This window comes from Cololabis saira, chromosome 2, assembly GCF_033807715.1.
Source record: "Cololabis saira isolate AMF1-May2022 chromosome 2, fColSai1.1, whole genome shotgun sequence".
NCBI lineage: Eukaryota > Metazoa > Chordata > Actinopteri > Beloniformes > Belonidae > Cololabis > Cololabis saira.
The window spans coordinates 27,415,749-27,441,117 of NC_084588.1; the positions used below are offsets into that span (position 1 = coordinate 27,415,749).

The 25,369-nt window shown below is 39.5% G+C and overlaps 2 protein-coding genes across 3 annotated transcripts in view; both read right to left on the reverse strand.

The window, feature by feature from the left end:
• Positions 1-19,422, reverse strand: part of bdnf (brain-derived neurotrophic factor) — a 33,841-nt gene extending 14,419 nt beyond the window's left edge. Inside the window, exons 1-2 of one of the 2 annotated variants that reach the window (XM_061710260.1) lie at positions 19,324-19,422; positions 3,722-3,807 (exon numbers count right to left, since the gene is read on the reverse strand). In XM_061710260.1, coding sequence (XP_061566244.1) covers positions 3,722-3,775 — 54 coding nt within the window. In that variant the 5' untranslated portion in view covers positions 3,776-3,807; positions 19,324-19,422. The remainder of the gene's footprint in view (positions 1-3,721; positions 3,808-19,323) is intronic. The other variant, XM_061710293.1, reaches the window with a different exon arrangement.
• Positions 19,423-23,200: 3,778 nt separating this feature from the next.
• Positions 23,201-25,369, reverse strand: part of kif18a (kinesin family member 18A) — a 45,733-nt gene continuing 43,564 nt past the window's right edge. The window contains exons 17-19 of the mRNA XM_061710323.1: positions 24,432-24,524; positions 24,229-24,329; positions 23,201-23,961 (exon numbers count right to left, since the gene is read on the reverse strand). Coding sequence (XP_061566307.1) covers positions 23,828-23,961; positions 24,229-24,329; positions 24,432-24,524 — 328 coding nt within the window. The 3' untranslated portion in view covers positions 23,201-23,827. The remainder of the gene's footprint in view (positions 23,962-24,228; positions 24,330-24,431; positions 24,525-25,369) is intronic.

A 25,369-nucleotide genomic window follows, 5' to 3' on the forward strand; every position in this document is an offset into this window, starting at 1 on the left:
ATGTTTATAAGCTGTAAACTCCCTGATTGGGGAAAGACCACAAGCCTTTTTTATGCATATGCACAACTGGCCATTTACATGTTTTCCAAGAGGCGCAATGGACAGCTGGTATAGGCTTTACAAAACAAACACATTTACAGCGCCCCTATGTCTGTCTGTCAAGTTCTAGAGGAACTTGTTGCTGCTCAAAAACACCCACCCCCCCCTCCCCCAAACACACCTCGCTGGACCAGTCTCTCACATATATATGTACATATATACATACATAAACACTTACACTGGCAAATGTGCCGAGGCTGCTGCGTATTTTTCTCTTTTCCGGACAGGTATAAGAACAATCAAACGGTTAATCCACGTCCTCGAGTGGCGCAATTAGACCAAAAGAAGAGACCACACCGTCTAAGGTCGGGTCTGGCACTTGTCGATCAGGAATATCTGGAAGTTCAAAGGCGAAATCTGTTTTCAGTAAAATTCCATCAGTTGCACTGCCAACACTCAGCCATCTGATTGTTATGCAGTGACGAGGCGCAGTGCTTGCAAGTGAAGCCCCAAATGTACTAAGTTACATGAGTAATAGGTGATATTTGCCTGACTCCTTGCCAGCAACCCAAACTTTCTAGAGGGTGTGTAAGAAGAGTGTCATTCTCATGACATAAATTACTTTTTTGCCATGTTTATGGAAATCACAGAGCATGGTTTGCTTGTCGTTGGAACCTGTGGGTGTGCTTCTGCAAGAAGACAATGGTAACAATCTGATTTATCTCTGGACTTCTCCCTCAGATTATACAAGTGTTTTAGGGGGACTGGGAGCCTCTCAGAGCCATCACTTTTGCCTCCTGTTTGTTCCCCAAATGAGAACATAATGTAGCAACACTCCTCCCTTCATCATCATGATGTGCAGACTTCATGCAACCTGAAGTTTTATGACCAGTTTTATGACTATAGAGGGAAACAAGATGCACATTTCAGCGTGGCCGTGTGCCACTTGTCACATTCAAAAGTCTTGTCTTGGCTGTTATAATGGATTCCAGTCTGGCCCGACTGTGCATATACTGTTGTCAGCTCACTTGTGGAGGAACTGGCCAACAAAAACATGTTTTCATTGCAGTTTTTGTTGATACATTTCTGCCTCAAAGACACAAGATGGCATAATCTGATAAAATTGGCTCCCCCCCCCCCCCACCCCCCTGTCTTTTTTATTATAATCATCACTTGCCAAGAAAGAAGCAGCTTTTTATGTTCTGTGCCGGCAACAAGTGGTGGACATGAGAGTCACACATAGCTTATTATCCCTGAACTCAGTCCTTGTAGACTTTTCACAAGGGGGGGTTACTCATTACAGGCTTCTAATAAAAGGCAGCTACGAAAAGAGAGAGGTAACACATTCCAGCTCAGAGTGGACAGCATTAGGAGGATGAACAACTCCCTTCACTCACCTCACAGGATTAAATGATCAGGATGTACAATATGTGTCCATTGACATCTCGGACACCTAACATCATCCTACTCTCAGGCCCTTTCTGCTTCCTGACGTGGTAACTTGACTTGCTCCTACTTGTGATGTTGTTAACACTTCCTCTGCTCCCACAGCTTTTCGCAGACTCTGTTACTGACTCATGCTCGTCCCTTTTCCACTAGCCATGCCCTCCCCCGCACTCTCCGCCATTATATCTTATGGCTGAGTCCGAGGTCACAGATCAATCACTTCATCCCCTGGGCTGCATATGATTGCGTGGCATTTTGCTCCACGCTCTGCCAAGATACTTCACCTCTTTTAAGCGTACACTCTCAGAACTTTTAAGTGTTTGAGTGGCAAATATTTTGGCAAAGGGAGCGTTACTTAAACCTATAGGCAACAGGCTGCACCTTGGGATAAATGCGAAGATGAATGTGTTCTGTAAAGAAACACAGAGATTGGTATTTACATCATCTGGACACCTTATGGGACCTACAACGTAAAGAGCACTCTCTTTAGATGCTGCTTCATTACCACCTCTATGTTGTTTTTTTTTTTTGTGAAACACAACTTGCATTTAAGATCTGCCAAAATCTGTCAACGAAGGCCTCAAAATGAACTCCACCTCCTCAAGTGACAACTGCACGAAAGTGAATCAGTCAAAAGAAAGCATTGTCAAAGCGGTGTTTAACACTGCAGTCATCATACTTCCCTGTTTACATCTGCTAATCACATTTGGACCCCGTCTGGTCTCTGGAATCATTACTAAAATGCAGAACGCTGGCCGAAAACTTTGCATCTATGAGCACTTTCCTCTCCCCCCTCACCACATTATGATAACTATTAAGCCAGGATGGATCCAGTCAGGGCTCTGTGTATCATTACTCTGTCTTAATCTTCGTTCCATAAATATTGATAACAAGAGCCCCACGTCATGAGTTACTAGTACCTGCTGTTATAAATAGAAGCAGGTTATCTCTTACTGTCAGATGTAGCCATTGTACCCTCCCCGCCCTCTACCTCTTGTATCTACAGGAAGTTGATTGCTGAAACAAACAAAAAGCAGACAGAAAACAACAAACAGTCTGATTACACACCAGTAGATCAAACTACTGCACCTCTTGTCTCTGATATTTACTCTTTATGGTCAAACAAAGAGGAGTTTGGGAACAACACAAAACTGAGTGTTAAGTTATGATTTATTTACATATCGACTCAATGTCTTGCAAAAATAATACACTCAAATTTCCTCAGTCGAAGCAGCTTAGTGCAGTTACCCCACTGACAACGTGTTTCATGTTGTACATCTGTCATTCTGCAGCGCAGCTTCATAATATTTCAGTGGAGCGTGGAATTAATTATCAGGCTCGGTCAGTGACTCAGTTCAGAGCCTCAGAAAGTAATGCAGCCCGTAAATAATCGCCCCTCTGTCACCATACTTCACACTGATGGCAAACGCTGCATTTGTGCTAATTTTGCCGTTCTATGTATAGTGTCACGGACGATGTCAGGATGAATGACATCTGGGTTACCCCAGTTGCTCAGCAGGCTGAAACTGAGCTGGGTGTGTTGGTGTGACACTGAAGATTTCTATCTGGTTTTGATGCACACAGTGTCATCCGTCCTCCCCTGATCGTCTTTTACCCATTAAATACCAAGTGACTATGTAAACTCTGCCGTTAGAGCCTGGGGGCAGAAATCTGGAGCTCTGGGTGTGATATATAATTGCATTGATCTCCTAACTCTGACTAACCTCCGTCTGCATAACAGTCTGGAGTGGAGGATGCTGCCTGTCTGCCATTATCTTTATGACTGCCTGTGTGAGACAGGTAATCTTGGGGCCACCACCGGACTGAGAGGCTGCCCAACTACAGCAAGCAACAAGGAGAGTAATCAACAAGGTTTGCATTTAAATGTTTTTTTTATAAACTGTTAGATGAAGCACAGAATTATGGATCCAAACTTGTTTCAGATCCAATATCGCCCCAGGACTTTGATATTTTTATGATTGAAATGAATGCAATGTATTTTAATTCTGCAGCTTGGTGCTCTCAGGTGAGATTGGGTTTGAGTGCTTGTATAAGCCTGGATGTTTATGGTGTGGTGCGAATTTGAATAGATTTATTTGCATATTGTTGCTTAGCCAAAGGCATTATTGGTTCCCAGTAGTAGTGACCTGAAATTTTGCATGCAGTGCAACCCTGCGATGGGTAGACCCTTCATCCTTAGCCAGACATTACACAGAAAAAAGTATGATGCACTGACCTTCAAAATAGCACATATATGTACCATGCGTTGACACAGAAGCTCACATTTCATGACTGCTCTCTCCTTCTTGGTCTTCCTGAAGTCTACGAGGAAAGGACAAACAACATAATAAGTTGCTCTACATTTAGACTATGATGGCTCATGCTGCCTTGTCATAAAGCCTCAAAAGTTGACTGTGACGGTGTAAGAGCAAGTGTACAGATGTGTAGAAGTCCTTCCACAGCGATGCAGCTGGACTCATGGGGGGGCGGGAGGCGGTAGAGTCTGAGCTCAGATATTCCCTTTGTCTGATTCAGTGCGTACAGCAGCGAGGTGGACTGACGCAGCGCAGGCTGCTGATGTCCTAATTGGACATTAAAGCCACAAAGTCATAGTTCTGTTTACAAGAAAAGGAAAATGTCCTTTCCTTTTTTTATTACAGAAATGTTTGCCAACATATTTGGTCCGAGTTTAGATTTCCACTTTAATCACCAACCACTGTGAACACATTCTTGTAAAATACAGTGTAAGCCAAAGTGTACAGTAAGTAAACATCAGTATCACTGTAAAACAAAACCTTTTGTTTCAAACATTCTTTTTTTTCTTTATGTAAAAGCCCTTTTCTGACCCCATATTAAAATGACTGTGTGATAAATATAACGTTTATCTGTTTAAGCGCTTGTGGGCGCCCAGGAATGAAAGGGTCAAGTGTTTTAGCTCTATTACTGGCCGTCTGATATAAAAGACAGCAGCAGCATCCTGCACAGGAGGTGGACGCTCGTGACTTGGAAACTGGCAGTTCAACTCCCCGAGCTGCAGCTCCGCGCTCTGCCTCCACAGCAAAGAGTTGCTGAAGTCCAACCCGGGCTGTAAATACAGTGTGAAACGGTGGCGGTTTACCGGGGGAGCTCTCAGGTGTGGGTGTGTGACCTTTCTTCTCACCTTATCTCAACAAATGAGCAGAGTTTAAATCCAGCTTGGATTTAAATTGATTTGATAAACAGAATGCAAACATGAAGCAACATGTAGCTGTTTAAAGTTTCGAGCTACCGAATGAGATACTGATAAAGGAGCAACAGGTTGTATATACGGAAAGAAATAACAGAGGCTGGATGACTTTTTCCAAAAGAAAGTCCAATGAAAGAGGATTTAGAAAAGAGTTTGTGCTCCATCTTGTAAAAGTATGTCTTTTTTATTAAAAAAAAAAGAAAAAAAGATTTATCGTCTTGACAGCAGCATATGTTTCCCTAAAATCTCAATGCACATTTCTGCACTAATGCCACCATCAGAAAAGTGTTAATCACCTTTGCAAAGGGTAATGATACAGCCCCAAACTCTCACAGAGCCTGGCTTTTGGACTTGCTTTTCTTCTAAAATAAAAAACAAAACAAAAAAAACTGGATTACTGAGTCATCAGAAGACAACGCCTACTGCCAGCCCAGGGAGGTCAATCCCACTTCTGAATGAGGTTAAAACAAGGATTCTTTTTTGAACAGTAAAGTTTTAAGTGGCATTTCTGAATGTGGCTCTGCTTTGTAGGACTTGACAGAAGTTTCCTAAATGTGCTGCTGTAGTAATATCAGCTATTAATGACTAACGGTGGGTAATGCAGTCTCATCCGAGGGTTTGGCAGGTATTCGGGCTAGGCTTGCACCCTGTCCTTTACGCACTGTAGGTCCTCCAGATTCCCTGACAAAAATGATGATTTTTTTTGCATTCAAGAAGGAGAAATATTGCACATTTCTTCTCATCTTTCTGAGAAGCATTATGTTTAATTTTTTAGATGAGTTTCTCACACATTTGTGGACAAATCGGAGATCCCCTCCTCATCTTTGCTCAAAAACTCAGTCTTTCGTGGATACTGCTTTTTAATTGATTAACTTTCCATATTTTTTATACAGCATCATTGCAATCATCTGTTGATGTAAGATGTTTGAAATAAAAAAAAAATCTTTCATCTTTTTATGAGCCCGACATTGCTCCCATTACAGAGCAAAAATTCAGAAATTGATGTATAATAACAAATGAAACAAATTTCTTGAGAACATGAAATATTTTGGTTTCAGTTAAAGTATATATAAAAATGAAACAAACAGGTTTTTTTTTTTTTTAAATAAGCATTTGTATTGCTATAACTTTGTCTGAGGATGATCTTTTTATTGTTAGGGTTTTATTCTGATTTTATTTGCAAAAGTTTACTTGATATTTTCTAATTTTCATATCCAACTAATGGCAAGTCATAAGCTTAGGCTTCAGTCTACACCTTTTGGTCCTTGGTGATTAGAAAAAATTGTATAAAGACATACAATATATATATATATATATATGTATATATATATATATATATATATATATATATATATATATATATATATATATATATATATATATATATATATATATATATATATATATATATATATATATATATTGTGTGTATATATGTGTTAGTGTGTATACACCAAAAATTATGTTTTTTTGTATGGCACCGACGAATTGCACCTGTACTGGGAATTGAAAAGGACCAATGAACTAAACTTAAAAAAAAAAGAAAAAAAAAAGAGCCTATAAACATGAAATACAGCCCATCCCCCCCAAAGCTGGACAAGATACCCCATTACAGGTGACAGACAGACAGTAGGCAGAAAGTTTAAAATAAAGGTCTTTAAGAGAATAAAAGCTTCGGAGTGAATGGCCGGGGAATTGTTAAGGATAATACAAAGGAGTGGGAGTTCTTGTGTATTTGTCTGCGAGGGATATCCCCGCCAAAGTTTCTCAATACATCAAAGGGCCGCCGCAAATAAAAGCACACTTGTCAAGGGTGAACAAACTGCCTCCTTTATGGCTTCTTCCAACCAAATTCAGACACACAAAGCCTTTGGATGTACAACACAGCAAAGAAGACGCACGATTCAGATGACATGCTTCGCTCTCTGGTGGTTTGCTGTGTGCTTTTGTCTGCCCTGGCCAGGATAGATATATAATATCACTGGATCAAAATCCTTTCAGTCTCTTTTTACTCCCTGTTAAAGACTCCCATTACACTCCCACCCCCATACACTCCACTATTCTTTCTTTTCTTAAACAAAGTAAACTTGATGCAGCCAGATAACACTTGCAGTCCCTCAGGCCTAATGCCCAAAGATGAGTCTCAGGTTCATTCAGGCTTTTTTTGTTTTGTTTTGTTTTTAGCAGAAAGCCTTAAGCAAATGGTGATCAGAGAGAATGGACACATTTCACCTTTGACTGGAAATCTTAGTCCATTTAGGTTTGCCGTTGCTTCAAACAGCTGTCACCTGTGCCGCTCACATTTATGTGAATTAAATCATCATCACTTTGAAAGTTTTTTTTCATGCATATACAGGTGCTGAAAGGAGGTAGTCTTTTCTGCTTGCACATGTTCTCACATGATCAACAATTACAGGATCTTATGCTGCTCTTCCTCTTGCTTTATATGCGTTTCTAAGCCTCAGAAAGATGTTGTTTTTCTAATTATAATTTCCACTAAATTTGGGTTGGGGAAAAAAAAGAAATGTACATCCTTTTTTAAAATTGAAGATTAGAAGTTGCCGTGGAGTAGAGCCCTTGGTGGAGCCACTGAAGTAAATCAAAGAGATTTCTGGATAATGAAGAAGATCAGAAAACACTACTCTGTCTTAAAAAATATTTCAGTTTTTGCACTTCCATCTAGCATTTTAACTTTAACGTTCTGCTCAAATAAGTTTGACATTTTCAAGCGTCTGCAAATGTTCCAAAAAAGTTATCTGTAATGGGTAACAAAAATGTTTACAAGTCACAATATGTGAATGATGTTAACTGGAAAAAATTACACATTTGTAGATTTCATTCAGCATGATTCAGGTTAAGAGAAATAAAGAATGTTACAAAATGTTTGCCATTTCTATTTGACTACAGATGTAGTGAAGTACTTTAGAAAAAAAACAGCCACTAATATTCTATTTTTTTCATTACCCAAGATACCAATTAAAGAGGAACGGGTAATTATTTGCATTGTAGAACATATTTGAACCCAGTTTCATCTCACACCGAAGAATCTTCTTTGATTATAGAATATATGTCTCTGCTACGTCATTGGGTTTTACAAAAGTACAATTGGATTTTTATTGTTTTTTTAAAAAGTGTTTGATTTTTTTTAGGCTTTAAAAAGTTTGGACGAAAAAATATATATGTACCCCCCCACACACACACACACACACACACACTCACATTCACACACATTCTCACACACACAACATATATATATACTGCAAATGTATTTATTGTATTAATTTATTTTAGTTTGGTGAAATCCAAAGCTTCATTCTGCCTTGAGAGATTTCCGTGTTGATTTAAAAAAAAAAAAAAAAAAATCTCTGAGTGAATGCAGTGACTCATCACCAGGGTCATTTGCCTTTCACTGCAAATGAGTGTGGGTGTCTGCCTAACTTGCAGTCATAAGCTGGATATTGTTTTTTAATCATGCAAGATAGAAAGATGGGGTGAAAAAGAGAGGCCTGATGTTTGTACGTACAGTATGGATGAAATAATATAGAGGCGTGTGTGTGTGTGTGTGTGTGTGTGTGTGTGTGTGTGTGTGTGTGTGTGTGTGTGTGTGTGTGTGTGTGTGTGTGTGTGTGTGTGTGTGTGTGTGTGTGTGTGTGTGTGGCCTTGTGTGCCAGAGACTGAGGGCCATATTTTGAGTCACAAGGATGCATTCTGCGCCTGGAGATGTGTCTTATTTATCAAACGGGCGCTTTGGCCTGGAAGTACAATTTCCTATCATTTGAATGAGAAGCCCTCTGCGTCAGTAGTGAAGTACGCCTCTGTATGGATTGCATTTGAAGGAGAAAAAAAGTGCAAAAAGTGGGAGGGAATATGATAAGTAAGGTTAGTTGTGCACTTTTTTTTAATCATCCCTACAAAGTAGGTGTAATTCTTTTTTTTTTTTTTTCAAGTTTTTAAAAGTAAATGTGAAGGTAAGTAGGAGAAAATTTAATTAACGTCTTCTGCAGAAATCCAGCCCACATATAGCTGGAGTTATATCCATGGTAACACTTTTTTTGAAAAGGTGTGCATAGGGCTGGCATTGCATTATCATCGATGCACTTAAAATAACGAACATGGTCAGGAATTAAATTGTAAAATGACAGTAAGCTGTTCAATGACATTGTACCTTTATCATATTTAATATAAACCTTCAAAAAAGATTACCAAAAAAAGAAGCAAAGTTACCATGAACCACGTAACTATCCTCCCCCTACACAACATGGAAGCTCTTTTCAGGCATCACAACAGTGAAAGTGAGCAGGGACATGACCAGAGCTCAAAAGGTTTTTTTTTCAAACAACCTGAGAGGCTGAAATCACCAGTTGACGGTCAACAGAAGATTATCTAAAGACTTTACATGGACCAAACAGGGACTAAGAAATAAAGTTACTTTATAACCCCTTGCATGAATGGAATACTCTGCACTGTACCTTGCTAACGCAGCTCAGTAACCTTCATCTAAAACCCCCAAATTAGAGAAATCTGGGACAGGACTTCTTCCAGACCTGTCATTCATCAAAGCTGATATAATCACAAGGGTCAAGACTTCATTTTGAGAAACCTTTGTAAAGTTGCATTTATGAATGCCTTTTAAAACTTTATTGTGCAACAAAGACGTTTTATATCAATCTTGTCCAAAGGTGGAGTCAACATGTGTGGGCTCAGAGGTATCTGGGATGGGCCAATACTGATAGACAAATCAGTATCCTAGATGTAAACCAAAGGACTACTTTATCTCCAACAAATCCAAAACTCCCCAGGGCAATATATGTTGCTTTCAAGACGACATATTTTCCAGATAGGTACATGGGTACAAAAACCATATTCAGCACACATTACAAGCCATTTCCACACAGAGATTGCAGTAAAAAAAAAGCCCTGGAGTTCCCCTCTTTATTCTGCCTGCATTTGCCAGCTGCGCACTCACAATGATCCCACGAAGCCACAATGTTGCCTTCCCAGTATGTGCTTTCACAGAGCTTTACAGCTTTCCCTTTCATCAACAAGTCCCCTATTCTTTGGTCACTTATTTTCTGATCTTAAAATGTTGTTGAGTTGAACATGGCACTAAATAAACACAATGTTAAATCAAATTTCAAAAGTGTACATGCAGTGGAACCTACAGCTTCACTGATTCAGTCATCACTGCTGGAGTGTAGTGTATTCTCGCTGGTGCAAGAGTGAGATGCTGCAACAGTTGTAGCAGGCGGGGGGGGGGGGGGGGGGGGGGGGGGGGGGGGCTCTTCCAGGGCAACAGGTGTAGCCAAGTGACGAGTGCCTCAAATCAAGTAACAAAGTTTCACTCAGTCCATGCGGACTCTACCTGTCTGATCATTGGGGGTAGCTAGGCAGGTGGAACTTTTTTTGTGCAGCATCTTCAGCTTGTGGTTTCTTTGGCTTTCTTCCTCAAGTAGCTCTTGAAAGGTGTTTTGGCTGGGCGTTCTGACGGCAAGCCATCTCTCACTTCTCTTGGGATGTGCTGACTGATTTTATCACAGCCATCTTCACACCCTTGTTATGCCTTTCCTGATCACTCTCTACTTTGTTACATGACAATGATGCATGACAAGGGCAAAAAAAAACTAAACATTATGCTGTTTTAGCTTTTTGCATTTCACACATGACTGCAAGTTCCCAACTTTCTCTGACTCTAAATGCAGTCTGTGACAACAACACTTGAAGCGAGCTGCAAGGCCACCAAATAAGTCACCATAAACGTGGCATATACCAAGGTTATACACTCTACTGCAGCGCTGAAAACACCTCAACACCCACAGTCACATTATCACAAAGACAGTTTCAGAAATGAAGAGACAATTGGTCACCTCATTTACAGTTCAGAAGTAAGTCCAGAAGTATTTGGACAATGATAGAGTTTTTTTTTAGGATTTTGCCTGGACAATGGATTTGAAATGAAACAATGAAGATGTGATCAAAGTGTTGATTTTCAGATTTAATTTAAAAGGTTTTTAAAAAGTTTGGCATTCACCATTTTGGTGAATAGACTTCAGGGGAGGAAGTGATTGTTAAGGAATTTCATCCACTGTTACAAATGAAGGTTCTATTTACTGTCGTTCTTAAATGGCAAATACAATAGTTTTGTGAAACCTCTTAAAAGCTGAAAGTTTACACTTTGATAACATCTTGATTGCATTATTTCACATTCATTGTGGTGGTTTACAAGTATAAAGGCAAACACTTCTGGGCGTGGCTGCACGTGAATGACATCAAGCTGTATTTCAACGGTGAGAGACATTGACACACTCATCCACCTCACCAGGATCTATAAATGTGATCCTGGTGATAGATAAATGTAGTGACATGGTTAGAAGAAGAGGGAAGTTGATCAGGACTGAGGGATCAGAGTTTCAAAAATGTCACAAATGTCAACATTGCTTTCCATAATTCATGACAACAAACACGTCCAAGCAAAGACAAAAAAATCCAACAATACAAAAAAAAACAACAACCGAAATACAACCTTGATTACGATGATCCAATTGAAATATTTCTGTACCTACTGTTCATTTATAAAGAGCATTTCTATTTCTTTATTGAAAAACAAAGATTTAAGGTCAAAGGTTTAACTTTTCTTCATCAAAGCTGTGCTTCAAAACTAAAGGGAAGAGTGATGCAGATGTGAATTAAACACAGTCTGTACACTCCTACACAATCCTGAGAGGAGGTCTAATCAAGTGAAGAAAGTCAAAACACCTGTGTAGGTGTAACATGGATGTGGGTCTAACTTTATTTCAAACTAATCCAATTAGACCGGAATAAAAAGTTCACTTGCAGAACAAAAAAAAAAAAAAGGATTCCACGATGGATGAGGTGTCTGAGGTGTTGTGTTGAGATTACACTGATTCTGCTCACCAGGATGTCCAGTTTCTTTTGCAGTGTGTCAGTTCAGCATTAATAACCAGTCCAGATAACCAGATGAGAATAAAATGTAGCATAGCGTTCTAAGCTCTAGATCCTGCCTGAGGGTTCCCAAAATATAGTTCAGCGATTGCAAAGTCCTTATTTCAGTCATTCAGCTCATGCTCCAATCATTATTGTAAAAATTATAATAGTTTGGCATCTATTCTTCGACCTCATCACTCCCCAACAACAAAGCATCTGAGAAAAAAAACAAAAAGAAAACAAAGCATCTGAGTGTAAATGAAGGCTGTAGATGTACAGTAGATGAAAAGGGAAATCTTCACAATATCGGCTATGTGTGACCATTCTTTACAAAAACAAGTCATAAAGGGAATATAATATCACAAGATAGTGTGGGAAGAAGATGCAAACCATACTCAAGAAGTACATGTCAGCCAACTAAAGCATATGGTGTTGAGAGGAATGAGCAATCAGTTTATTTGTCTCAATTTTATTTGTCTCAGCAGAGGCAATTTAAGTGATGGCGGCCAGGCTGCATGGCTGGAACTTGGACTGTCGTTCTTTGAGTTCATAGGGCTGTAAAGATCATGACTGTAGACCTGTGTGATGCTGAAGTAAATAGTGGCCCGGCAGAACTTTCCTGAGGAGTGAGTGGTGTGGAATCATAGACCTCCATGGGTTCTCAAAAACAAGGAGGTAATTGAAAAGCTCCTCCCAGTTAGGGCTGGACAAAACTGAAGAGGGGTGATTGCTCATCCTAGAATTGTGCAAGGTGTGCTGCAGTTTCAGGATTAAACCTGCTTTCCTTTCGTGACAACAGAAAAGGCCCCTCCCAGAATCTGACATTAGATATAGACATTTAGATGGGGGACCTGGTGGTAGTATGAAGCATTAAATCCAGTGTTTGCCTGCTCCAACATACCTAATTCAAATGAATGGCTTTCCACCAGTATTTCTTCAGTCTACTCAAGTCTTTTAATGACCCATTAATTTGGATCAGTTGTGCTGGAGCAGGGAAATGTCAATCACATACCGGGTGGTGGCCCTCAAAGATCAGAGCACATTGAATTTGAGGGTATAAACTGTTTTTTACTACAAAGTGTATCCAAAGAAAAGTGTTTTTTCGTTTTGAGAGAAAGTCGGCTGACCGTGATTCAGTGAATGGAGATGGATGGGTCAGCAATGGAACAATCATATTTAATACAAAGATGATTCATGAAAAAGGTCCAGTTTGCCAATTGATCGGCAGAAAGACCAAAGATGAACGTCAGTGCTGTTTCAACAATACAAGTTCATGAATCTAGATCAGTGTTTCCCAACCCTGGTCCTCGAGCCCCCCCTGTCCTGCATGTTTTAGATGTTTCCCTGCACCAACACACCTGATTCTAATTACCGTAATGGTCCTCATTAGCTTGTCACCAAGGTCTGCACAACTCTGTTGATGAGACAGGAACTTGTATCACGGTGTGCTGAACCAGGGGAACATCTAAAACATGCAGGAGAGGTGGGGCTCGAGGACCAGGGTTGGGAAACACTGATCTACAGTAGATTGTAAGTGGTAAGAAATCCTTCTGTGTTGTTTTGGCCAACATGTGTGTATGTCCATTTTAGTACAAACATCAAGGGCACGTCATTCAAAAGTAGAGCATCATGAGGGTTTCTTATTTATGAATAGCAGATTTCTGACTGAATCAACATCTTTTTATACGACCACCACATCTGCACCTATTAACATGAGCGTATGTAGAAAAACATTCATGCCACAGACTGTGTGTGACAGAAAAATGGCATTGCTCTCTTTATTGTTCAATATTTGTCCATGACAGGGGTCTTCAATGCCAGTCCTCACGGTCCGCTGCCCCACATGTTTTAGATGTTTCCCTGCTTTTAAAACCCTGCTACAAATGACTGTCATTAACAGATTTGTGCAGACCTGGATGACATGCTGAGGATGACCATTGATTTTAAGTCGGGTGTGTAGTTAGTTAAAACATGCAAGAGTGGAAGGCAGGTCATGGTCCCTTTAAGGGACAAGTGGGTGGTGACGTTTACAGGAAGCAGCTCAGACAAAAAGGATGAGACGCATATGGCCATCCAGCTAATCTGTTTCCATCCGTAAACATCCACTTGCATTTTATAGCATATTCAGTTATATCATTATATAACACAATCCTACATTCTTTTGTTCAATTGAAATCCATTATTTGTTATTAAACAGTTGGTTGAGTATTGTTTTATCTGAAAATGCAACCAAGCATTTCTCACTTAACTCAATTCCAGCGATACACTCAATTTCATGATCTAAATTGGCAGTCAGTCTTGGTATTGACTGGTTTCATTCCTTACAACATAATCTATGTTCATGATGGCAAGGAGTTAATTTGAGTTATATATTAGAGTAAAGAAGGTTATGCATTTGTTTGTCGATAAAAAAGTATAAATCTTAAATAACTAATACAAAGGAACAGTTCAGTTATGAGAGTATTTTACAGTGTATTTACAAGATATTTAGAAAATAATTTTCTCTGATCATGCCAGTACTTTTGTCCTCAGTTTCACCCTTTTTTAGTTCGTAAACATGTGGACAAGCTGATGAAAGTCTTAAGGGTTTTGACGAACCAAAAGTGCTTAACTTACTCCCTTCAGTACATATATTAAAGCCGACAAAGTGAAACAACAGCTTTATGAAAGAAGATAAACCACTATTAGCTGGACACAGACAATTGAAAGCAAATAAGGAATACTACATACTAGTATGCATAATGCTCTCCATAAAACTCAAAGGCTTTTTCCACTTAAGTTACATCGGCAATAGCTTGTGCAAAAGCAGAGGCAGCCATACCACACCTCCCAAATGCAAAAAAAGAAATAGCCATAAAAGCTGAGAAGGCACAGCTATGCACACATATGGATACATTGCATCTTTGCTACTTGGAATAAGGAATGACTACAACTGTAGCTGAAGCAGATTTCTTAAAAGCAGCTGCCAACTGCAGTAAACAGATAGATTCAGGCTTCACCTCGACCAAGTATGTGCAACTCCTTTTGAAACTGGGGAGCACCCCAAAAGGTATGAGCAGCTGAATTGACCAGACAGCAGAATAAAATACAACTTGCATCCGCCACTTCAAGATGAGACTAGACAGCTCCTTGCAGATCCAGCGTCAATGTAACCCAATCAAACTTCAGATGTCCTTGTAGAGCTCAGCAGAGCCTTTTTTCTCTTCAACAACAGCCCAGCAACAGTAGTACTCTCCAGATATAAGTGCCTACTCAGCAATAATTCAAGGCAATCTTTTACCCATTGTATAGAGCATGAGACACCCAGTCCTTCTCATCCCTTTAGCCATCCACCTCAAAACCCCAGCTGACCAATCAAACTTGACTAACTTTGTTGGATATTTAATTCGCTGTTGCCTCGTGACCAAAGGATTCACCAAATTCAGTGACTTCCTACTTAGCCTAGAAATGGACCTTTAGGAATGCGGTCAGAGGTCTAAACTTGACAATGAGGAAAAAAAGGAATTTACTTTTCAAGTGGTTGGGAAACGTTTTGAAGAAGCATGCTAAACTAGATCAGGACTATAGGTGCAAACTTCCCAGACAGAGGACTTGCCAGGCTGGATGTGCATTATGGAGATCCAAAACAGGTTGAGGATGCACATTTGAAATGCTTGAATAGCTTCTGAAAAATTCCCAACAAAAACTGGGGATTTGTTTGTTGTGTGGCAGGGAATTTATTCTGCTGAGCATACTATACAAAATCAGAACAATACATTCCCAACAAAGATTGTCGGAGACTTTAGGTAGACTCCTTTGAGACTAAATAGACAAGGGAATTTCAAAAAGATGTACTCTATACAGCTCCTTTGCCCAGTTGATTTGCATTGTATTAAATATAATAATCACAAGAGACAATGCCCTATCTATCAAAAACTTAATTCACTCCAGAAGTGCTATGCCTGCTATGGCAGGTCTTTGGAGGAACATGAAGGATCCATACAGGAGAATGGGATTTGTTTTAAATGCTGTACATCCGGATGATACATGGCTTGAGCCATACACGAGTGGCTAGAACTTGAACTAGAACTCTGCTCTCCGTTCTGGACAATGGTCTAGGATCACAGAGCCATGCCACCACTGCAGGACACTGTCAGAAGTCACAAGTTGCTGTACCTAATTTTGTGATGACAGTTAAACCATTCATGTGCCAAAATATGTCCTATCAAGGTCTACCCTGTTGGCCTACATGACAGCTATGGAGGTCTATGCAGACATTGACCAACACCTCAACAGATACCTAGCTCGTTCTAAGTTCTTTAAAGGCATTAAAGGGATTGTGACATGAAAAACAAAATTTTCTTGATTTTTTGTGTTTTGTTGGGTGTCTTGACATCAATTACACCCAAAAAACAACGAACTTTTAACATTCAGTGTATTGTGTGCTTTCTGGGATTTTCCGCATAACTGTGCAAAAACGGCTCATCTGGTTTGCTGGCGGATCGTTACCTATAGATCCGCTAAATCACCGCCCCCTCCACCCAGCTCCCTGCCTCCTCTCCTCTCCAGCGCACCATAAAGGCTGATTTATGGTTCCGCGTTACACCGACGCAGAGCCTACGGCGTAGGGTTACGCGGCGATGCGCACCGTACGCTGAACCCTACGGCGTAGGCTCTGCGTTGATTTAACGCGGAACCATAAATCAGGCTTAACACGGAGCTGTTTAGAGCCTCTTCTGTTGTCATCACCGGAGGAAAACTGCTAAGAAGACCCGCGGCCACTGACTGGACTTAAGATAAGGGGAGTAGGGGACACTGCTGCTTGCATGCCTTTTATTTTTATGATTGTTTGCGGTGGACTGCTCGCCGTGCTGCTTTTCCGTGCATGCTTCGCCTGTCGCTCCCGGCTTAACTCTCCGACGCCGCTGTTAGAAGTCCGGTTCGGTGTGCGCACGGACTTCATCCCCGGGCTGTAGTCGCCCTGTCTGGGCTGTGTGTGTGGGTGTTTGTGGTGTGCGCGCGTGTGTGTGGAGCCCATGGTGTGGAGACGCCGGCAGAAGTGTGTAGCAGTTGGTTGGAGGAGGAGGTTTGGAGGAGGAGCGGGGCAATGATTGACAGGAAAGGGGCAAAAGGAAGCATTTTTCACGGCGCAAAAAACCACTGTAATAAAAAGCCAGGAATGGAGTACTAGAGTGAAGTTTTTCTTGTTAAAACCTTTTAGACACATTTGAGGGATTTTGGCCAAGACTTTTAATAGTGTTAAAAGCATTTTAAAAATGATGTCACAATACCTTTAATATTCAATAACTTAGTCCCCCTTGTTATCTCTGGACCTTCTCTGGAGTGATAGAGACAAAAAGGTAAAGAGCCCTTGGCTGTCAAATTGAATCCATAGATGGAAGTTGTGTCACAAATACACAAAATACTCCTCTGTTATCATACACGTCCAGATATCCGTAACAGCAGATGATTTGATCGGTGCCAGTTTCACAGTAAATCTATAAAATAAATAAATTAGTGACAAAACCGATATCATTGTTTTCATGCTGATGGACCCAAGTTTCTATTCTTCATTTATTTATTTATTTAAATCATCGCTGTCTTGTCATTTGTATCGCTGGACTGTTATCTACCATGCAGTTATTTTTGTTTCCATATGGATGAAAAACAAATATGATAAATTTGTATTTCAGGATGTCCGTTAATATGAAGTGGGAGGGACTGACACGCCCCTCCCAATTCACATTTCTCCAGTCTCGATCATCCTTTGGTATGATTGCCACTTGTGCGTATACATCACATTGTTACATGAAGAAACCAAGTCCAACCCTAATAATGACAACACTCCTGACTTCAGGATTTTTAAAGAAGAAAATACGTGCATAAAAACTCAGAAAGAAATAAACTGCCAAATCTACATTTATACGTTGCATACATGCACTCCTCCAAATACATCTGCACCTGTACGGTACAGCTGTTTCAACTGTGCCAGAGACCAGGATATGGGATACACGCGCTGGTAAATTGAACCAGACTTTAGGGGTCAATAGTGCTCGGGTTATACCAGTAGAGAAATCTGTGCTGTGTCAGAAGGATTAAAGAGGATGTAACTGTACTTTGGCTTTAGTTTGACATACCTCTCATGCAGGCAATACTTAAGCTACATAATAATCAAATGAAGAGAGAATCCCCCCCCCCAGCAATACCACCACACACAATTTAATGACAAATTTTACAATGTGAACAGCACAATCAAATCTCACAGCATCACGAACCCCAACCAACCAAAAGAGGAGCAGGGGAGGATTTTACAGGGCGTCTGAAAGGGAACAGGTGTGAAAGGCTGCTGGAAATCAAAGACCATTTGAATGTGAGCATATTCCCTAACCATTCACAAAGAAAGGAGTCCACTCACTGTGCAGTGTTGCCTGGATTACTGGAAGTTGTGTTAATGAGCAAGTGCTGTATAACAACAGTAGGATTGGGACTTAACCCTGTCTCCATGGCAATTGCTGCAATGATGACACATTAGCTCTTTCAATAAACAAAGTGACAAAGAATCTGGAGTCGTAACTGACGTCTCATCGGCGTGTGTTTTAGTGATATAGTCATTACGTGGGTAACACAGAGCAGACGTATCGACACAGGAGATTATTTTACATCGTGCTCCTCACTGCCAGAACAAAACAGAGCCAGTGTGTGAGTTTGTGTTTGCAGTCTGTGGGATCAGTCTTTAAGTCAGCAAAGTACTTCAGTGGACTCTGCAAATGGTGAAATGTTTATTTGCGAGGCTACCTGCACCGTGCAGCTCTTTCTCCCGAGGATGAGTCATCCACAGGCTACATACGGTACGTTTGAGGTGGGCTTTGGATAATCTCCTGGAGGAGAATGTAGAGGGGCAGAGAACACTGCTGAGCCATCACAGATGTACTGATTTTCTGTCACATTGTTTCACAACAGGAGACATTACCTGGTAAAGAAAACTGTAAATCTCTCCCATCCCTCATGATAACCACTGCACAAGGTCCTGTCAACAGTCAGCTGTGTATTGATAAAGGGAGCCAGGTATTTTCTACCACAGCCGCCTCCACGTATTTGCTTGCCCAGTCAAATCTGGGAAAGGATTTCGACTTGGAACATTTCTCAAACTCTAACAAATAAGAGGGTGACGAAAACATATAACCATATATGTATCTTAAATATAAAAAAATAAATAATTTGAGTGAGAATGCTCCTGACTGGATAATTATCCCCTGAGTCTGTCGTGTCCTTTTTTATAAACTTAACCCACAACCAACTTCACTCTTGTCCTTGTCCTTTTTTTTCTTCACATTCAAATTTCACACACATCATGAAATCAGAGATTAAAAGAGAAACCTGTGAATAATCTGCTCCTTTTTGTTAAAATGACAATATTAGCCAGTCCTATATAAACAACTGCTTAACCCATAAAAGGTTGTAAAATAGTAAAGAATGCCCACAAAAGCCAAAGTTTGCTCATTCAAATGACCAGCTTTGTCCAAAAGCCTCACAAAGAATTAAAAAGGGAAAACCACTGAGCCAGAATACAATCTTGGACAAACATTGTGAACAATACACAATTTATAAAAATAACTTCTGAACAATTGTCTAATCAAAGAAGCGTCTTTGTACTAGTTTAAACTTAAATATATGAGATTATAAGGGCTTACCTTTATCAAAGTCTCAACTTTAAACGGCTTTCTGAACTGAAATATCTCCCAGCCACAGCTTAGTGGAATGCACATCTAATCTTATTTTATAGTTATGTCTCTATTTGTTTACTTTCCACAGTGGGATTTACTGGACACAAATGTTGGCGGCATAAACAACAACGCTCATGGCCCTGTTTTACATACCAAACCAGGGTGGATCCTTTGTATTTTCATAAACCTCATTTGAATATTTGCATTAACCATCACGGGACGGCTTGTACCTCTTGTTCTTTTTGTCATGAAGCTGCGTTTTTACTGAAACGTTTACTCTTAAGTTTTTGCAGGTAAAATCTATCAGGTCACAGATTTTCCTTTAACGCCTCCTTTTAAAGGAAATTATTTCAAAGAGCCAATTACACACAAATACAAAGGCTGCTCCTTTGAAGTGGGAATATTAATCTTCATTTTCCACCGTGTTCACGTCGACATGAGACCTTGTCACCTGTGTGTGCACACACCAAGCACGTATGTTAGTTGTCATATACATATAATTCCAGGCCAACAGAGGTAAAACAGAAGCCAAGAAGCAACACCATTAGCGGTAAAAGGACACGGCGTGCTGGTGGTCAGCTCTCCACAAGTTGTTCCACTCTGACATATTGCTTTAAGATATCAGGTCATCTAATTAGACAGGGGGATGAAAAGTTCACAGCTGTGACGTGCGACATTGTGGGAGTCAGGAACATTGTAGGAGAGATGATACTGTATGCTCTCATTTGTAGTAGTTAGTGCCTGCAAAAATACAAAGGCTCTTCGCAAAAACCTGGTTTATGAAAACATAGCAGGTTTATTTAGTCCGGCACTAAAGGCTTTTTCTATCGGTCATAATGCAGAAAATTGATGAAGTGCTTTGGGGTTTTGTGTGTGATGGTATCCGCGAGGTCAAATGCTGCAAATGCTGCAAATGCTGGTGTTTCATCTGCATGAAACATTTTTGTTTTGAGCTGCCTCGTCTATTGTCTGTATTAAGAACCACTCGTCTTTGACTCTGAATAAGATTCACTGATTGTTAGCACACGCTCACGAGAAGGAAAAAAGTATAAGGATAACATTTAAATTCATCCATATCTCCACCTGTGACGCGAGAATGGAATAAGACAGATGCATGAAGTGACATTATGACAATCAATCAGTTAAAGTGCTCTGTGTTGGGGGTGAATTGCCATTAAAGTGAGTGTGATCTTTATTTAACAATTCAAAAAAAGAGTTAACAAGTTGGTGACGCATTTGCACCAGGGTGATTTTTTTTTTTTTTTAAACTAACAAATGACAACACATTGCATGTAATGTCTCTCAGGGAAGCAAGATAAAACAATGGGTCCGACATGATCTGAGATTCTACCTGCAGTTGCTAAGCAACACCCACCTCCAGCCTCTCCATCTGTCCCATTGGTCAGCAGGAAAAACGCACAAGGCACCCCATTGGCTAAGAGAAAGTTAATAAACTTTAGCCAAGACCTGCCTCTTTGTGTGCGCACACACTCCCTCCCTCTTTCCCTCTTTCACACACACACACAATGAAGAGATTCTTGTGAATGAGAGCATGAGAGGGTGTCAGTGCTTGCGCAGTACAGTGCTGATATATGCATTGAGCTCCTGAGCTAAAAATAAAGATCACACTGAACGCTGTGCCACTGAAAGTTGCAAGACTGAATTCAAAGTGACAAGTCTAGTTCTCTCCAGACAGAGCAATGAGGTCCCACCACCGTAATAGATCCAGGAAGCCTTTTTTTTTTTTACTTTGGTTTTTAGTTTAGAATTCTAATAAAAGCTTGTTACCAGCAATTCTTCACATTTGATAAAGCTAAAAATGCAACTTATGAAAACTCAAAATGTCTTCAAGAAACAATCCAAATGAGAAATGTAGCAGCACGTCACAGTGTTCACTGCTGAACGGCCCACTCCTGATCCCCCGTGGGCCGTGAAGGCCCTCACAACAACAATGCTGGGATATTCTCCTCCATAGAAATTAAACTTTATGATTTTAAAAAGTGGATTAATACAGTTTCTCTTATGGATGAGTTCTTGGTTGGTCAATTATCTGACCATGTGAGGAGGCTGACTAGTATTACATTTATACAAATTGTTTAAGGTATTAAGTTGATTTAGCCATTTCCTTTATCTGAATGTTCTACTTTTGATCCATAATAAACTATTTCTTCTTTATGAAATAGTTATTTCTTGCTATCAATTGCAGCCAGCAGCAGTGGATATAAAACACACCCTTTTAAAATTGCAGATATAAATATATTAGGCCAGAAATTATAACGTCACATCTGTCACATCTTCAATGTGATCTTCCAAAAAACAAAAATCTAGAAAAAGAGAAATATTCAATGATTGGGAACAATTTTATACAAAAATCAATCAATATATATAAATAAATAAACTACTCTGTGTTTAGTCTTTCACAGTGGGCTAAAATGAAGGAACCTGAACTTGAGTGGGATGAATTTCCAGTCTACATGTGTGAAGTCAATTAAAAATGATTATTTCTGATATTGTAACTCAGGAAAAATCTGTTTGCACAAAGTTTAAGGGGTGGTCAGATTAATGTGATCAAGCTGTCGTGGGTATTATTTTAATTACCGTAAATTATTGCCAACAAATTATTTATTTTTGTCTGACTGTCCATATGTTGGAATATTGCAGTGAAGATATAAGACATTTATGTTATTGTCTTTATATTTAAAAAACTTAGTTTCATAAGGTAGTATTTTTATTGTAACACGTTAAGACTCATTTTAATGAGTGAAGTCAGTTGTTGCAGCAAATCAATCAGTATTCATTATAATCTTAGGTTGACGATCCGATTTAATCATTTAAGGTTTGATACAAAACAAAACCTACCTAGTAGCTTAAAGTTTATAGAACTGGGAGATTATGAAAAAATGAAAATAATAATGAACAAAAAAAACATCAATCTTTTCATTTATTGACTATAATTTAGTTGCAGTAATGAACTCACAAAAAGTAAAATTAAATGAATCCATTGTTTCCCCTCCTCCATTGTTCATGTCCTTTTTTTCCCTCCAATCTAGTCGTACAAATTCCATATAAACCTTCCACTTTCAGATAAATGTACTACTATGCCAGGCTGAAAAACAAAAAGACCCCAAATGACTGCAGAAATGTTTAACACAGAACTGGTGGTGGAATATTCCACTGCGCAGCAATAACACAAACAGGCTCAACATGGCAGTTATCCAGGGAAACCTTATCACACTAAAACTACCAATGTTGATGTTTGACGTACACAAAGTTGCTTTAGAAACAAGAGCCGTTGACAAATAGATCTTTGTTCATAATTACACAAGTTTTATTTTGAAAAAACGGTTTGGGCATCTAGTATTTGGGAGTGTTTGTCAATTTTGAGAGACCAGCTGCTTCTCAATAGTGGTGCCCTCTTTTGGGCCAATAATGCTTAGATTTCCAAAGCTGGAACAGTTAAAAACTTGTTTTTTAGCTTCCAAGGAACCACTTCCTCTTTCGACTATTACCTCCATCTAATTAATTTGAAGTGTTGATTCCAAAGAAGGATCTAATAGATTTTAAAACAATTATTTTAGTCTTTCAATGATTTTATCCCATTCCTGTGGTTTGATGGATTTTGCCAGATGGAATTCAGATTATTACTTATTTTCTGTACAAAGTGTGTTCTGTTGGTGAAGTACTTTTTACAGAAAGGCAACTGGTAACGTCATGTGTGATTCACTCGCTCAATGGTCCCTGCTTTCATATTTTCACCATCTCCGGGTCCGTCTGACGTCACTTATTTAGTTCTGGGACACCTTGTACCTGAAACTTCATTGAAAACGACATTCATACGCAAGCAATGCCACAAAAAGCAGATAATATATTTTAGAAAGGGATTTATTTATTGAATGAAAGGTCAATGATTCTGCTAAGACTTTTCTAATGTAGTCTCCTACCCCATGTTATTAACTGTACAAGATTGGAAAACAAAAAAAAGAAGCCCCCACTGAAAACAAAAAAAAATGTAAAACGGCTCCGTTTCCATTTTCTTAGCTGCCCTGGAACCTAAAATACAATGACTGTTTTAGAGACGTTAAAATCATTCACAAAACATGTTTCTTTATTTCATGCATAATACACATACACACATAGTGTGTGCATAAGTAGTTTGAAATGCATCTTAAAAGCTAAATGAAGTCTAAGAAATCAAGTCAGTTTGTAAGGAACCTGAACAGATGAGAAATATCTACAGTGTTTATGTACAATCAAGTAAAACTTCAATGCTGTTCGACTGAATCAAAGAGCAACATAAAACGATGCAACATTAGCATTCCTGCCAGAGAAATCTACACAACAGACCGTCCTTTTTTTCCCTAAGTCTTGAGGAAGACAAAAAAAAAACAAGAACGTAAAGATAAAAACAGATGGATGCAGAGTTTAAACATTCACAAAAGTGATGTTGCCTGGTGCCAAACGCGGAGTGGCTTCACATCCGCTTAGTGACCCGTTTGAACTGTTGGGAGGTTTTGTAGAAAATGGACTTGGATTTCTGAGCTTCTTTGAAGCTAAGATTTCCTTCTGAAATACTCCTGACAACTCGGCGGGGTTGGTTCTCCGAACCTGAGGAGAGATGCCAAACAGACAACAGAATAAACAAAGTTAATTTCTCTCCACATAAAGATCCATACCGATCAATACAGTCTTATGTAGGGCGAAGAAATAAGAGCATAAAAACATTTAAATGAATAGACATGGACAATAATGAATGTATGCATGGTGATGGTTTAGCATATCAATGGTGAAAACTCAAGCTGCTTTGCTTTTATGGTGTATATATTATACGTCTGATGCGTTTTCCTCTTTGGTATATTATTATGGTATATTTACCGGCAAAGCGATGCACTCTGAGTGCCCTCTGGGTCACTGACGGGTCTTTCTTTATGCGCTTTGGAGCGGAGAAACCTTGAGTTAACTCTTCTCTGAGGGTGCTACAACCAAAAATAATAAAAAAACAAAACAAAACAGGATAAACATAAAAAAGTTCCTCATGGTCTTTTATGAGCATATGAGAAAAAAAACAACAGCAGTACCGGTTTAATTTGCGTTTTCCTTGTGCAGCCGACGTCATCTCCATGTAGGTTGGGTTGGCTCGTCTCACATCTTGCAAAGGCGGGATCTGTGCTCTACAAAGGAAAAGGTTAATGTTACCATGACAGCGTCACTGTTTTGTCTTTACAAGGAAATCCTTCCTGCCATCCAGATGTCTGCTTCACTCTTTTTAGATCTCAATATAGTTTTCACAGTTGATCTGAATTTGAAACTAATGCATCATTTTTTGGCTGATATGTTGGGCTAATTTTCTTTCCCACCACATATAAGTTAATGTTTTTTTGCATCGTCCAAATGTTATTTGAAACATACTGAGATTCCACCGTAAGACTCAAAGTATCATGTTTTTAACAACACAGGGCTGCCCATAGATTTTTAATTATTATAATAATAATCAATAAAAAAAGACCAGCATCAGTCTTGATGAGTCCAGACAGTTTACTTCCGGTGTCTGTCTGCTACACTTTTCATGAAGCTGTCGTGAGGCAGTTGCTGGTAACAAAGCATGCCTATACTTGTTGTATAGAGGTTTAGTTGGTTTATGAAGCAATGTCATAGTTTAAGTTTAGAGACTGGTTCATTGTCATTTATGAAGATGCTGCCCAGCTCAGTGGATAAAAGTCTATTCCTGCTGTCTATTCCTGCTGCTGCAGAGAATGCATTTCAATATGTAGTTTCAGATCAAGGTTTGGCTGGACGCACCATTTAAAGGTAAACCTCCAGTGCAGATTGAGGAGGTGGGTGGAGGTTTATTTCTATTTTTTTTTCTTTTTGCCTATACTTGTATATTTTCAAGCATTATATGCACAACATTAGGAGCAACAGGTTGTCTCGACTTTCTTCGCTCTCATTCACATTCATGTCCTTGTCTGCTGTCGTGCTGCTCCTTGGTCTTTCTGCAACTCGCTGAACAGCCTGC